At 34.3% G+C, this 13,985-nt stretch overlaps 1 protein-coding gene across 3 annotated transcripts; it reads left to right on the plus strand.

The window, feature by feature from the left end:
- The first annotated feature begins 9,344 nt into the window (after positions 1 to 9,344).
- Positions 9,345 to 11,889, plus strand: LOC135152637 (probable inactive dual specificity protein phosphatase-like At4g18593). 3 transcript variants are annotated; one of them, XR_010292013.1, is made up of 7 exons: positions 9,345 to 9,416; positions 9,517 to 9,554; positions 9,962 to 10,061; positions 10,153 to 10,336; positions 10,592 to 10,685; positions 11,203 to 11,337; positions 11,515 to 11,889. XR_010292013.1 is itself a non-coding variant. In XM_064093101.1 (7 exons), exons 3-6 carry the CDS (start codon positions 9,998 to 10,000, stop codon positions 11,224 to 11,226), a joined length of 333 nt encoding a protein of 110 aa, XP_063949171.1. In that variant the 5' UTR covers positions 9,345 to 9,416; positions 9,517 to 9,554; positions 9,962 to 9,997; the 3' UTR covers positions 11,227 to 11,337; positions 11,515 to 11,889. The 3 variants fall into 3 exon arrangements, 2 of the variants coding, with proteins under 2 accessions (XP_063949171.1, XP_063949172.1); XM_064093101.1 differs by having other exon boundaries at positions 10,153 to 10,303; XM_064093102.1 differs by having other exon boundaries at positions 9,357 to 9,416; positions 9,517 to 10,061; positions 10,153 to 10,303.
- Positions 11,890 to 13,985: the final 2,096 nt, after the last annotated feature.

Here is a 13,985-nt window from a genome sequence, read left to right on the forward strand (position 1 = left end):
ACTTTGTCTTCAGTTGAATGCTTGGTTTTCATCAGTTGAAACATGGTTCAGTCTTCATCAGTTGAATAGTTACATCTCATCAGTTGAATATCCTTCACTTAGATAAAATTACATGGCATTGGATATTTACAATTAGCCATCCTATTCTACCCATCCGTTGATAATTCCCAAGGATAAGAAATATAACAATTACAACTGAAATTTGATAAAGATTCTAAGTAGGACATGTTACAAAATGTTTATGTTATCATCAAAAATTATTGATTCCTAACACTTTCTGCTAATATTCTAGGCAAAGGGATGTGATAAAGCTCAAATATAGCAGTAAGCAGCAGACCAAATGGCATAAAATCTTCTTGGAAACCATAAATCATGTTGAGAAGGATCACATAGCATATATTAAATTCAACTTGATTTGTAACCAACTAGAACATGACTTTAAGATCAACAAAGTCAAAGAAATGTGCTTCTTTTGGTTTAGGTAAAATATTTGTCCTAATTATAATGGCAACTTGTTGGTAGATTGGTGTAAAGTGCCTAAAATCAATAGCACAATCTTCCTCAAACAAGCCAACAGGGACATCAGAATTGCAAAAGAAGCCCACAAACAACTCAAACTCATTATTTTGAAAAACAATTTTTTCATAAATGTTAATACAGGGCTGAAAAGGAGTTTGTAAACCAAGTTTTAGTGCCCTAGCAAAAGTATTAACATCCACAAGCATATTTTTCCCATGTACCACAGTGTTAAGCAAAAAGACATCATCAAGACCTTTTTGAACAATCATATTTGCATAAAATACACCCATCAAATAAATATGATAGTTTTGACCCCTATGGAAAACCATATTATCCCATTTTCCAGCCATAAAAATACCATGAACTACCCCTTGTTGAGGAATCAAAGGCATCATCCCAGGTTGCACACTCTTTTTCATTTTCTCAAGTTTTTCTAAGTTTATGGGGTTCACAAGAGTGCTCCTAGGGGGAGAGACAGTTGGCTTGGCTATGGGTGCACTCTGAGTGGTGTATGGACCACCATATGGAGTGTTAGGGTTTCTAGGGTTTGTGTTTTTGTTTCCAGGGTGTTGGTACAGGGTCTGTGCATGGTTGTGTGCATGGTTAGGCTTTTGTTTCTTATTAAAATATTTGGAAGGGTGCACATGGTTTCTGTGAACAGGAGAGGAGGGTGCATTTTTGTAATATTTTCTCTCCATATTGTTTAGAAGAGGGAGTGTGTGCAGTGGCTTGTAACTAGGGTTAGGGAGCTTTTGGAAATCCATGCAAAAGTGTGTGCAGAATAGGTTTAGAAAAGGAAGTGAAGTTATAAAATATGCAGTGCAAGTGTAAGCTATTTATAGTAAAAAAAATAAGGTGCTGTTTGGATAAAAGAGTGTAGTACCTTGAGTACAAATTAAATGATGTGCACAGATTTGAAAAAGTGCATGTGTGTGAGTTTTTAGAAAAGTTAGAAGCATTTAATGTTTCCAAACTGATGTCATACTACTAAAGGTGCAGGGGGGACAAGTAGCACACATTTTTGTATAAAATTACAACTCCCAAGGCTTAGGGTCATATCAAGTAAAGAAATGAGCATGTACTTATACTCTGAAAGTTGAAAAACTCTATATGATTGATTGACAAGGGTCTGGTCAGCTCAAATGTCAAGGGGGAGTTTCTATTTATACATATCACATACACCAGCCAAGTAAGCATACATATACAAGCATATATACACCAGAAAGCATTCATTTTACATCCTAAAGCTATGTGGCCGTGGCATATCAGTGATCCAGATACCAAGGAACTCAAGGGGTTCCCGGGCCAAGTCTTAATATGAGGGCTTTGTGTGTGTATGTGTCTTATTTCTAAATAAAGACAAGTTGCACATGTATGTATGTATGTATGTGTGTATATATATATATATATATATATATATATATATATATAAACTAATGGTGCACATGAATACACATAAAGGCCATGTCACTGCCAAGTATCACATACCAGACAATAATTCAACAACTGTAATAAAATATTCATGGCAACTGACTTAGCATATAAGCAAATATATATATCTATATCAGTCAAAGCAGCCACAAACATATCACACATCACCAAAATTCAACATCCAGCCGTCAAAATAATTAAAAATTCGAGGATTTAGAAATTACCAGTGCCCAAGGCTTCGGTGTCTTCTTGGGACTTACCTAATCCACACTATTTCGAACTGATTTCAAACATCCAAAGCGCCAAAATCCAATTCATTTCCAAAATCTTTTTGCCAAATAGCCACGCAAGCCTTCATACCTGCAAAGACACTTAATAATCGTGTCAGTAAGACGAAAAGAAAACAATTAAAAACTAGGGTTTTAAAATATACCTGAGCTCGAGGTCGAAATCCACTCGAGACTTACCTACAAGTATAGATCGGAGCCTCAAACACACAATAGATGAGTCACGCGCTCGAATTCCATGAATCCATATTCAACTGACTGTGGCGAGTTACTTGAAACAAACCACAATCGAGCCGATTTAGCCATAAACCTGCGAAAACAACTCAAGAAACCATTAAATTAACCCAGAATACATCGATTCAAAAACTAGGGTTTCGAACACAATCGAACAAAATTTGGGGGTTTTGAATTAAATCGACTTCAAATCATCAACACAAGCAAATCAAGCCCAAATAAGTCGATTTAACACCAAACCACGCAAATTTCGAACTAGGGTTTTTAAATCGAAACAAAATCGAATCGATTTTGAGAGTTTTGAAAGACATCAAGAGTTTTAAAAACGATTTAGGCTTTAAAAACGATGTAGATTTCGTCCGTTGCCTCAGCATCAATTGATCGATGCTGACGAAGTGGAGCGAAATCGATTTGTATATCAAACCCGACATGCAACTCGAATTAGTCTCAAAAACTGAGAGATAATTCAAGAGAATGTAGTATCTGAGCGATTTGGTTAAAGAAATCAGTGAGTTTTGATCGGAAAAAGCTAGGGTTTAGAAATCGCCGTCGAGAACTCGCGAGAGAGAAAAGAGAGAGCTGTCGAGAGAGAGGCGAGAGAATGAGGTAAGCACCGAAACTTTTGCTTTATATATTTATCGAATGAATGGCTCAGATGTACCCACTCGTTTTAATCAATGGTTTAGATTAAAACAGAGAAATGGGTAGGGTTACCCGTTTAGAAATGGGTTTTGACCCGATTTAAAACTGATTTTTGTGTTGAAAATATTTTTCGAAAATATTTTATAAATTGCAAAAACTATTTTGAAATTTGAAAATAATTTATCCAGTATTCGAATAATATTTAAAATAATAACTGGATAATTTTTGGAAATTTAGGAATATAAAGGATTGCCCAAAATAGATTATTTTAGTGAATTGGACAATATTTCATATTTTTGACACTATTTCAGTTAAACTTTCGAAATAGCTTAAATATGAAAATATTAATTCAAATTTTCTTTGAATATTTTAATATCATTTTGTCCATTACAAAGTGTAAAATTTGTGAGCATAAATGGACAAGTGATAGATTTACAAATATTCGAGATTTGAGATTAATTCTCTTAAATTAAATTCTCGAAATATTTGAATATCCATAAATCATAAATTGTCCTCAAGATTTAATTTCTTGAATAAATTGTTAATTGGACAATATATAAACAAATATTTGATTTAGATTTATTTTCACTAAATCATGTATGTGAATATAATTTATTGACTTACATATAACTTTGTCCGTAAATAATATATTCTTGAAATGCAAGGACAAAAGTGTATTCATTCACAAATATATTATTCTCTCTTAAAGAGATTTGTCCATAGACTTATAATAGTGTTGATGGACAAAAGATTAATATAATAGATATAGTTATTTTTGGCATAATATTTCATGAATAATTCTCATATTTAGATATCTCACAAATATTAAAATTTGCTTGTACAATAAATATAATTATAATTATGAACTCCCAAATTTTGACTCAGAAAAATCCGATCAATAAATTTCTTTATTGACAAATCTGAACTTTTAGAGTATACTTGAAAGATCCGAATTAATAACCATATTTAAAGTACATGAAATATCTGAAATAATGAGTATCACTCATTTATCATTTTGCAATGAATTTGCCAAAATATTATTTAGCCGGTTCCAACATTCCTAAATTCAATCGTAGTTTAGCGAATCTTTCGGAACTTAATGGCTTAGTGAAAATGTCAGCGATATTAAACTCAGTTTCAACATGAGTCATTTTTATGTCGCCTTTATTGACATGATCACATAAAAAGTGATGTCGGATATCTATGTGCTTTGACCTTGAGTGCAGTACGGGATTTTCACTTAAGTCAATAGCACTTGTATTGTCACATAGAATTGACACAACATCAAATTTAATATTATAATCTGCCAAAGTTTGTTTCATCCATAATATTTGAGCACAACACTTTGCGGCAGCAATATATTCAGCTTTCGTAGTGGATATAGATACAGAATTTTGTTTCTTTGAAAACCACGAAACTAAGCATCCACCAAGGAACTGACACGTACCACTAGTACTTTTTCTGTCTACGAAATGTCCGGCATAATCTGAATCAGAAAAACATACTAGGTTAAATGGTACACCTTTTGGATACCAAAGGCCAAGGTCAACGGTGCCTTTTAAATATCGCCAAAATTCTTTTTACGGCGGATAAATAAGATTCCTTAGGAGCAACTTAGAATCTTGCACATTTACAAACACTATATTGAATATCGGGTCGGCTAGCAGTTATATATAATAAACTTCCGATCATTCCACGATATTTCTTAGTGTCAACGGGTATTCCTTTAGGATCTTCCGTTAATTTATCCGATAATGACATAGGAGTAGAAATGGGTTTAGCATTTTCCATTTCAAATTTCTTGAGCATTTCTTTACAATACTTTGATTGTGAAATATGAATGCCCTCATTGGATTGCTTAATTTGCAAGCCCAAAAAGTAATTTAATTCTCCCATCATACTCATTTCGAATTCCTTACTCATATTTTCAGAGAATTCCTTGCAGAGATTATCATTAGTTGATCAAAAAATGATATCGTCTACGTATATTTTGACAGTAATATATCATCTTTTTTTTGTCTCGTAAACAAGGTTTTATCGGCAGTTCCCATCTTAAAATTATTATCTAATAGGCATTTGCTTAACCTTTCATACCAAGCTCTTGGAGCTTGTTTTAATCCATAAAGAGCCTTGTATAATTTATATAAATACTCTGGATTAACAGAATCTTCAAAACCGGGAGGTTGTTTTACATAAACTTCTTCTTCAAGATTCCTATTTAAGAAGGCGGATTTAACATCCATTTGATATACTTTGAAACCTTTATGACACACAAATGCTAAAAGCATACGAATTGATTCTATTCGTGCCACTGGGGCATAGGTTTCATCGAAGTCTATACCTTCCATTTGAGTATATCCTTGAGCGACTAATCTCGCTTTATTACGAACTACCGTTCCACTTTCATCAAGTTTATTTCTAAATACCCATTTAGTTCCAATTATGGAAGTATCTTCGGGTTTTGGAACGAGTTCCCACACTTTACTTCGAGTGAATTGATTTAATTCATCTTGCATTGCAGAAATCCAATCTTCGTCAAGTAAAGCCTCTTTAGCAGTCTTAGGTTCTATTTGAGATAGAAAGCTAAGATGATTCACAACGTTTTGAACTTGTGAATGCGTCTGAACTCCTTTGCTTAAATCACCCAATACATTATCTAAAGGATGACTTCTTATAATAGGAATTTCTTTAGGGAGTTCTTCATCTTGATTTAACAATTCCAATGGATTATTAGGATGGGAAATCCCAACGTCCAAATTTTCGAATTGTCTTATAACATTTTCAATACCATCTTGTTGTGCATCTTCTTTATCAACAAGATCAATATACTTTGAGGGTGTTTTTGCTTCTTTGAAAGCAACATTCATAGATTCTTCCACCACAAGAATTTTGAGATTGAATACTCGGTATGCTTTACTATTTGTTGAATAACCGAGAAATATACCTTCACTTGATTTAGGATCAAACTTCGTAAGGTAATCTTTTGAATTTAGAATAAAGCATTTACAACCAAAAACTCTAAAATAACTAAGTTTAGGAGTTTTGCCAAAATAAAGCTCGTATGGAGTCTTTTGAGTTATAGGGCGTAACAAAACTCTATTTAGTATATGACAAGCAGTAGACATAGCTTCGGCCCAAAAATACTTAGGACGACGATATTCATTAAGCATAGTACTTGCCATTTCTTGTAATGTTCTATTTTTCCTTTCTACAACTCCATTTGATTGAGGAGTATAGGGAGCGGAAATATTATGAGTAATTCCATTTTCTTCACAAAATTCAGTGAAGCTAGAATTTTCAAATTCTTTACCATGATCAGTTCTTATATAGACTATGGTATTGTTTTGTTGATTTTGAATCTTTTGGCACAAAGACGAGAAAGACTCGAAAGCATCACTTTTGGCTTTGAGAAATTCCGTCCACGTATATCGTGAAAAATCATCAACAATAACCAAAGTATAAGAACATCCTCCGAGACTTTGTACGGGTACAGGACCAATTAAGTCATATGTAATACCTTATAACATATGCCCTTATTTGCTTGCCAATTTCACAAGCCTCACATGTATGATTTTTTGGTAATTCAACTTTGGTATACCTCGAACATGATCATTTGTTGATATATTCTAATCAACTTCATATTAGGATGTCCTAATCTTCGATGCCATAACCAAGGATCATCTTGGGTAGTGATTAGACATACATTATTGTGCTTGCTTATATCACAAGTATACACTTTTTTACTATGAGGACAAGGACTAATTTTCCATCCTTATTAAGAATCGAACAATGAGATGGATAGAAAATTACCTTATAACCATTATCGCACAATTGACTTATTGAAAGTAGGTTATACTTAAGTCCCGTAACTAGTTGCACATTGGCAATCTCAAAATGTTCATTTCCAATATCCCCAATGCCAATAATATTACCTTTGCTGCTATCTCCAAACGTGACAACTCCAGCGGTTACCTTTTTAATATCGTTCAAAAGAGATTTATTTCCCGACATGTGCCTTGAACAACCACTATCGAGGTACCACATATTTTGCTTAGCATCAAGGCATTCCTACAAAATAAATCAATTAAATTTATAGCACTACGCCATAAGTGCTCATATGCAACGTTTATTCCTAGTGTTGCATGGAAAGTATTGCAATAGACCCTTGGTTTTCTATCTTCTGCAACAGAACTCAAATGGCGTTGCATTATAGGAGTTTGTAGTGTTGCATTATAGCAGTAGACCATTGGACCCACTTCTCTGACGTGGTAGTGGGTCCCACGTGCTGACGTGGCAGTGGGGCCCACTGCTGAACCCATTTTGCTGACGTGGCAGTGGGTCCCACGTGTTGACGTGGCAGTGGGGCCCACTGCTAGACCCATTTTGGTGACGTGGTAGTGGGTCCCACGTGCTGACGTGGCAGTGGTCCCCACTGCTGGACCCATTTTGGTGACGTGGCAGTGGGTCCCACCTGCTGACGTGGCAATGGTCCCCACTGCTGGACCTATTTTGGTGATGTGGCAGTGGGTCCCACCTGCTGAAGTGGCAGTGGTCCCCACTGCTGGACCTATTTTGGTGACGTGGCAGTGGGTCCCACCTGCTGACGTGGCAGTGGTCCCCACTGCTGGACCCATTTTGGTGACGTGGCAGTGGGTCCCACCTACTGACGTGGCAGTGGTCCCCACTGCTGGACCCATTTTGGTGACGTGGCAGTAGGTCCCACCTGCTGACGTGGCTGTGGGTCCTACTGACCCATTTTGATATAAAAATCTTTGAAGGCCAAGGGAATTGAACCCCTGACCTCTCATGTATCAAAACATGTTACACACCACTCCACCAACCTCTCATTTATGTTGTGTATTGCATAACTAAAATATAATAGTCAAATGTGGTCAAAGTATTCTATTTAACTAGTACGAATTCTATTTTTTTAAAATTTGTTTTCGACGATCCAACCGTACCGATGTTAATATCTATCAAATTTAGTAGTATGATATTTTTTTCAAAAATTTCCATATTTAGATGGTGTGAGTTTATAATAGTAAAAGCGGTCCAAGAAGGTAGTCCAATTAACTAGTGTTGTCCCGAAAGTGAATTCTTTTTTTTTAAAATTCATTTTCGACGATCGAACCATACGAATGTTAATATCTATCAAATTTAGCAATAAGAATTTTTTTTCAAAAATTTCCATATTTAGAAGGTGTGAGTTTATAATAGTCAAAGCAGTCCAAGAAGGTAGTCAATTAAGCAGTATTGTCCCGAATACAAATTCTATTTTTTTAAAATTCATTCTTGACGATCCAACCGTACGGATGTTAATATCTATCAAATTTAGCAATAAGTATTTTTTTTCAAAAATTTCCATATTTAGAAGGTGTGAGTTTATAATAGTCAAAGCGGTCCAAGAAGGTAGTCAATTAAGCAGTGTTGTCCCGAATAGAAATTCTATTTTTTTAAAATTCATTCTTGACGATCCAACCGTACGGATGTTAATATCTATCAAATTTAGTAATAAGAAATTTTTTTCAAAAATTTCCATATTTAGAAGGTGTGAGTTTATAATAGTCAAAGCGGTCCAAGAAGGTAGTCCAATGGACTAGTGTTGTCTCTAATACGAATTCTATTTTTTTAAAAATTAATTTTCGACGATCCAACCGTACGGATGTTAATATCTATCAAATTTAGTAATATGTAATTTTTTCTGTGTATTTTCATATTTAGACGGTGTGGGTTTATAATAGTCAAAGCGGTCAAAGTAGGTAGTCCAATTAACCAGTGTTGTCCCGATACGAATTCTATTTTTTTAAAATTCATTTTCGACGATCCAACCGTACGGATGTTAACATCTATCAAATTTAGTTATATGAAATTTTTTTCAAAAATTTTCATATTTAGACGGTGTGAGTTTATAATAGCCAAAACAGTCAAAGAAGCGAGTCTAATTAAATTATAATTAAATCATATAACATATACGTATATATCATATAAATTAAATTAAAATTATTCACTTTAATTTAAATACAAAAGCACATATTCATTTTATAAAAATAAATTAAATCATATTAAATATACATACATACATATATATATATTTACTAAAATTAATAATAATAAAAAAAGTTAAAATTCATATATACGTATATAGGATTTGTTCGTGTTGAGAGTTCCCTAAATTTCAGACAAGGCGGCATTATTTTCCCCCCTTTTTTCATCACTCTCATTTCGCGCTCTCAATATTTCCACAACATTTTGACAGTCATCTCCTCTCTCAACTCGCTGAACCCTCTGGATTTCATCTCTCTGGTACCTCTCTGGATTTCATCTCTCGACACCTCGATTTCATCTCTCACATCTCGATTTCATTTTTATTTTTGTTCTTATTTTTGTTTTTCTGATTGTGCAGGAATCTCTGGTTGAGGGTTAGTTGGGGGTTAATCTCAGGTTGCACTCTCTATCTCTATCTCATTTCATTTTTACTTTTTGTGAGTATGCATGCTTCTGATTTGTAATTAGGGTTTGTAAATTTGGGTTTAGTTAGTTGGGTTTTTGTATATTTATGGCTAATTAGGTGTTTTATGTTTGATTTTTTAGTGGGGTTTTGTATTTTGTGGTCTGGATTTGTTGTAATTAAACTTTAATTAGGGTTTTTTATATGGTTGTAATTTGGGGATTTTTGTATGCCTATGTTTTTATTTTTTATATGCCTCTGTTTTTAGTATGTCTTAGTATGTTTGTTTAAGTTAGATGGCTCAATATTAGTATTCTTGTGATTTGAAAGTCTCATATCTGGATTCACTTGTGTCTAAAGAACTGTCTTTAGTATGTTTGTAATTTCTGAATATTAGCAGGCTTGTAATTTGGGGTGCTTGGGAGGACCAGTGCACATGAATGAAGAGCCTGCAGAATGTTCCTCCATTTATGTAGAACCTATGAAGTGGATGGAAGCAGGTTTAATTTTTATCAAAATCCTGAATACTATACTTTCCTTGAACAACTTGTTCTATCAAATGTCTCATCTGGTTGTCTTGTAAACTGACAGTTCAAGAAGGTTTTGTGGGACAAAAGCTGCAGTGCATTGGGTGTAAAGGTCGCCTGGGTTCTTTCAATTGGGCAGGAATGCGGTGCAACTGTGGAGCATGGGTTATTCCTGCATTTCAGCTGCACAAAAATCGGATGGATGAATGCAGTCTGTGAGTTGACTCATCAACTATCTTAATTGTGTGGTAATATATCCATTATCCAGGATGCTGAAAACAATAGTAGTACATATAGTTTCCGTGGGATCTTATCATCCTTGTTGATCTGATCTATAATAATCATAAAAAAACTCTGCTCCTAGGTACTAATTTAATTCTATATTTTGCACCTCCTATTAGCACTGTCAATTTCTTATATTACCTGAATAATTCTGTTTGACTTTTACAAGGAGTTTATTGCATCAATTTATATCTCATTAGTTTTTGAATTGCTGATAAAAGGTCTATATTGGCTCAATTTTTTCACTCGGAAGAAAGAAGTTTTTCTATAACTGGCAACTCTCCACGGCAAGTCGTTTCTGAAGAAATTTTAAAGGTACAAGTATTGTGGTGAGCACCTATGTTTAGGATCCAAATGTTTCATATATAATATGCAAATGGAGCCATGCTCAATTTCATAAATATTCATATTCATATAATTATCAACAACTAATATATTCATATTCATATAATTATTTATTGCATCTTGATTCTTGAGCCTCTACAGCTGTTGCTTTTTATATGTAAACTACTGCAAAATAGAACTCCAGAAAATGCATACTAATGCCAAATACGTGATCTACAGGTAAAACCACCTACATAATAATGCTAATATTGTGAAACAATAAAATAACAACTACAAGGATTAGTCAGGTCATAAAAACCAATTGCTAGTTTAGTTTCTATTTCTTTTGATGCTAGTTTAATATACAATTCTGTAAAGTTAACTAAAACTTTTTGGCCAGTATATTGTCTAGTATATGCATGTTTATATGTCCAGATCTAGTTTATTTTTTTTGCCCTGCTTTCGTTGATGTGTACATTAAATTTTATTTGATTACAAATTTTTTTAGCTAGAGACGATGACAAGTGGCTGATGTCTTTTGTCATGCCCTCAAAGTATGGTTCCAGCTTGCCATTTCCCAAAGATCCATCAGTGGCTATCAAAGAGGTGCCAAGCAAAATTGTGGCAGTTGCTGCTTTTTTAGGTATCCCCTAACTATTGTATGATAACTGCTTTCACTTCTACACAAGATCTTACAATTAAGATGGTTTTTATAGTATATAACTATATATACATACAGATGTAAAGAAGTATAATAAAGTATGAAAGAGATGATGATGAGTGCATACAGTTCTTAATCTTCCATAACTCTTCTTGTAAGGTTGTTTGACGAGAGACAGAAACTGGAAAGGCAGACAAGTGAAGATCTTAATCTTACTCAGGATCTTCGGTTGGGACTTGAGAACTTGGACTCTGCTCTTCAGGTTGCTTGGGCAGTCTTAAAGAAAAAAGGAAAAGATTTAGTACTTAGATATTTTGTTGGTTGTTTTGTGACTGTTTGGTGGTATTATGTTGAGAGATTGTGACTATTGATTTGGTGAAAGTTATGACAGGGTTGCTTTGTAGTTAAATGGCTTGTTTAGGAAGGGATTTATGAATGTACAAGACAAATATTGCAAAAATTTATAAAGAGTGTTGCATTTTACTTTTGTCAGTGTTGTAATTTCTATTTATTTAGTGGTTCATATTTAATTTATCAGTGTTGCAAATATAAACAATTTAGTGTTGCATATTAAAATATATGGTGTTGCAAAAGCTATGTGGAACCCACTAAATGTTTGGATCCTGTGGGACCCACCCATGACATGGCAAGTAACTCATCAATGATGTGGCAGGTGGACCCAGCTTACGTGTCAGGTGACGTGTGAGAGGGACCCAGCTGACGTGGCAGATGAGGTGGGACCCACCTCTGCTGTGTGTTCACTTTTAGGGGCAACACCAGTAGATGTTGCCTTTATGAAACAGTGGTGTTGCATTATAGGTATAATGCAATGCATTTTCGGTGTTGCATTAGATAGCCATAAGCGTTGCCTTATAGGTCAAAGGCAAGGCTCGCATATGCAACGCCCAGAAAGTGTTGCATATCTCGATTTTAGGCCTAAGGCAACACCATTTGGGGTATAAGGCAACACTATTGGGCGTTGCATATGAGCACTTATGGCGTAGTGTAGGTACCCTTTTGTCTTGAGGGTCCTGGGGTTAGTACTTCATAATAAAGATAAGGGTTTGAAGTAGGAAGAACATTTCTTGTAGCATATTCATTTCTAGGTGCATTGTTCCTACCTTGATATCTTGAGTTATCATAGTACCGTGTATCTCTCGAATCATATTTATGAGAGTTTGCATATTGATACATATGATTTCTATAATTTTGATAACGCATTGTATTTTGAGAATAGTAATCATAACTTGGTACATGATAATTCCATCTGATTGACCATTTGGAAATATGTTATTCCTTGTATTTCTATATTGAAACGGTATAGGCTTTTGATGATAATTACATCTTAGTTGCCTTTGCTCATTAGGAACATTTTTGTACGGTACATATTTTTCAACCTTGGGATTTTTTTTTGTTCCTTTGCGAACCCATATATGCTTCCCCTTAAATTCACCATTCTTGAATTTACAACTTTGAACGTCATGTCCATTTTTATTGCAATATGAACATTTTAGTGTAGATGAACTAGAAGCTTTTTGAAAGATTCGTTCCTTTGGTTGAACACTACTCTTTCTTTGAGCATTTTTATCATATCCCAAACCTTCATGATTAGAGGATATTTTAGAATGAACCATTCTATCCAACATATCATTGCCTTTTGTAAATCGTTTAATCGTTCGTTCAAGATCATTTTTATTATTGATTAAGGCATCAATCTTAGAATTTAAAATTCTTTCTTGATCTTTGCATTGTGCTAAGATGTTGGAATGTTCATCCTTGATTTTGCGAGTTTCTATTTTGAACTCTTTTTCTTTTTCCTCAAGGATTCGAGCAATTTCGGTTTCGAGACTATCTTTTAGATAACTCGTAGTTGATCTTTCTTGAGTTAGTGACTCATTTTGGATTTTCAAATTTAATAGATCAACATGAATCTTTTGAATATTTTCATTTAATTGAAGCTTCTCATCTTTTATTTCTTCTGTTTCTAATATCAAGGAAACGTTCTCAATTTCCAACTTTGTAATTGCATCCTTGGATTTTATAAAGGAATCTTGAAGATTCACCATTTCTTCTTAAAGTTTAATTTTTGATTCCGTTACCCGAGAAAACTCTTTTTGTTGAGTTTGATATATATATCTTCAAGCTTTTCTTTCTCGGACCAAGTAGTGAGGAACAATTGATCAAGATAATCATAACGAGTATTTACTTCCACTAATAGCTTGATCAACTCACCTTTTTCCATATTTAATAAATTCAAACTAAAGAGTTTAAGAAAAGGAATATCAACTAAAGTTGGTGAAGAACTTACCTCTTGGTTAGTAGTGGAGATATCCGTTGATGTAGAAGCATCCTCGATTGTCATTAAACATAGATTAACCACTTCTTCACTTGCTTCGGGAGATTCCTCATCTTCACTTAAATTCAACCGTTTTCGACCACGAGAATTCGACCTTTAGAGAGTTTAGGACATTCTCGTTTATAATGACCCGGTTGTTTACACTTGAAACACACATCTTGTGTTTCCTCCGGATTTTGTTCTTTTGGTTTTGGAGGAGTGTAAATATTATTGTTGCTCGGGTTGGCATTATTATAGCCATTCGGACTTTGATTGATTTTGCCTTTGTAGCCCG

Source organism: Daucus carota, chromosome 5 (genome assembly GCF_001625215.2).
Source record: "Daucus carota subsp. sativus chromosome 5, DH1 v3.0, whole genome shotgun sequence".
Lineage (NCBI taxonomy): Eukaryota > Viridiplantae > Streptophyta > Magnoliopsida > Apiales > Apiaceae > Daucus > Daucus carota.

Bases quoted from the DNA above. Each gene is read 5' to 3' on its own strand.
- LOC135152637 (XM_064093101.1), top strand. From the start codon at position 9,998: ATGAATGAAGAGCCTGCAGAATGTTCCTCCATTTATGTAGAACCTATG. The intron at 10,304-10,591 runs GTGAGTTGACTC...TGCTGATAAAAG, and splicing joins CGGATGGATGAATGCAGTCT to GTCTATATTGGCTCAATTTT. The intron at 10,686-11,202 runs GTACAAGTATTG...AAATTTTTTTAG, and splicing joins TTTCTGAAGAAATTTTAAAG to CTAGAGACGATGACAAGTGG.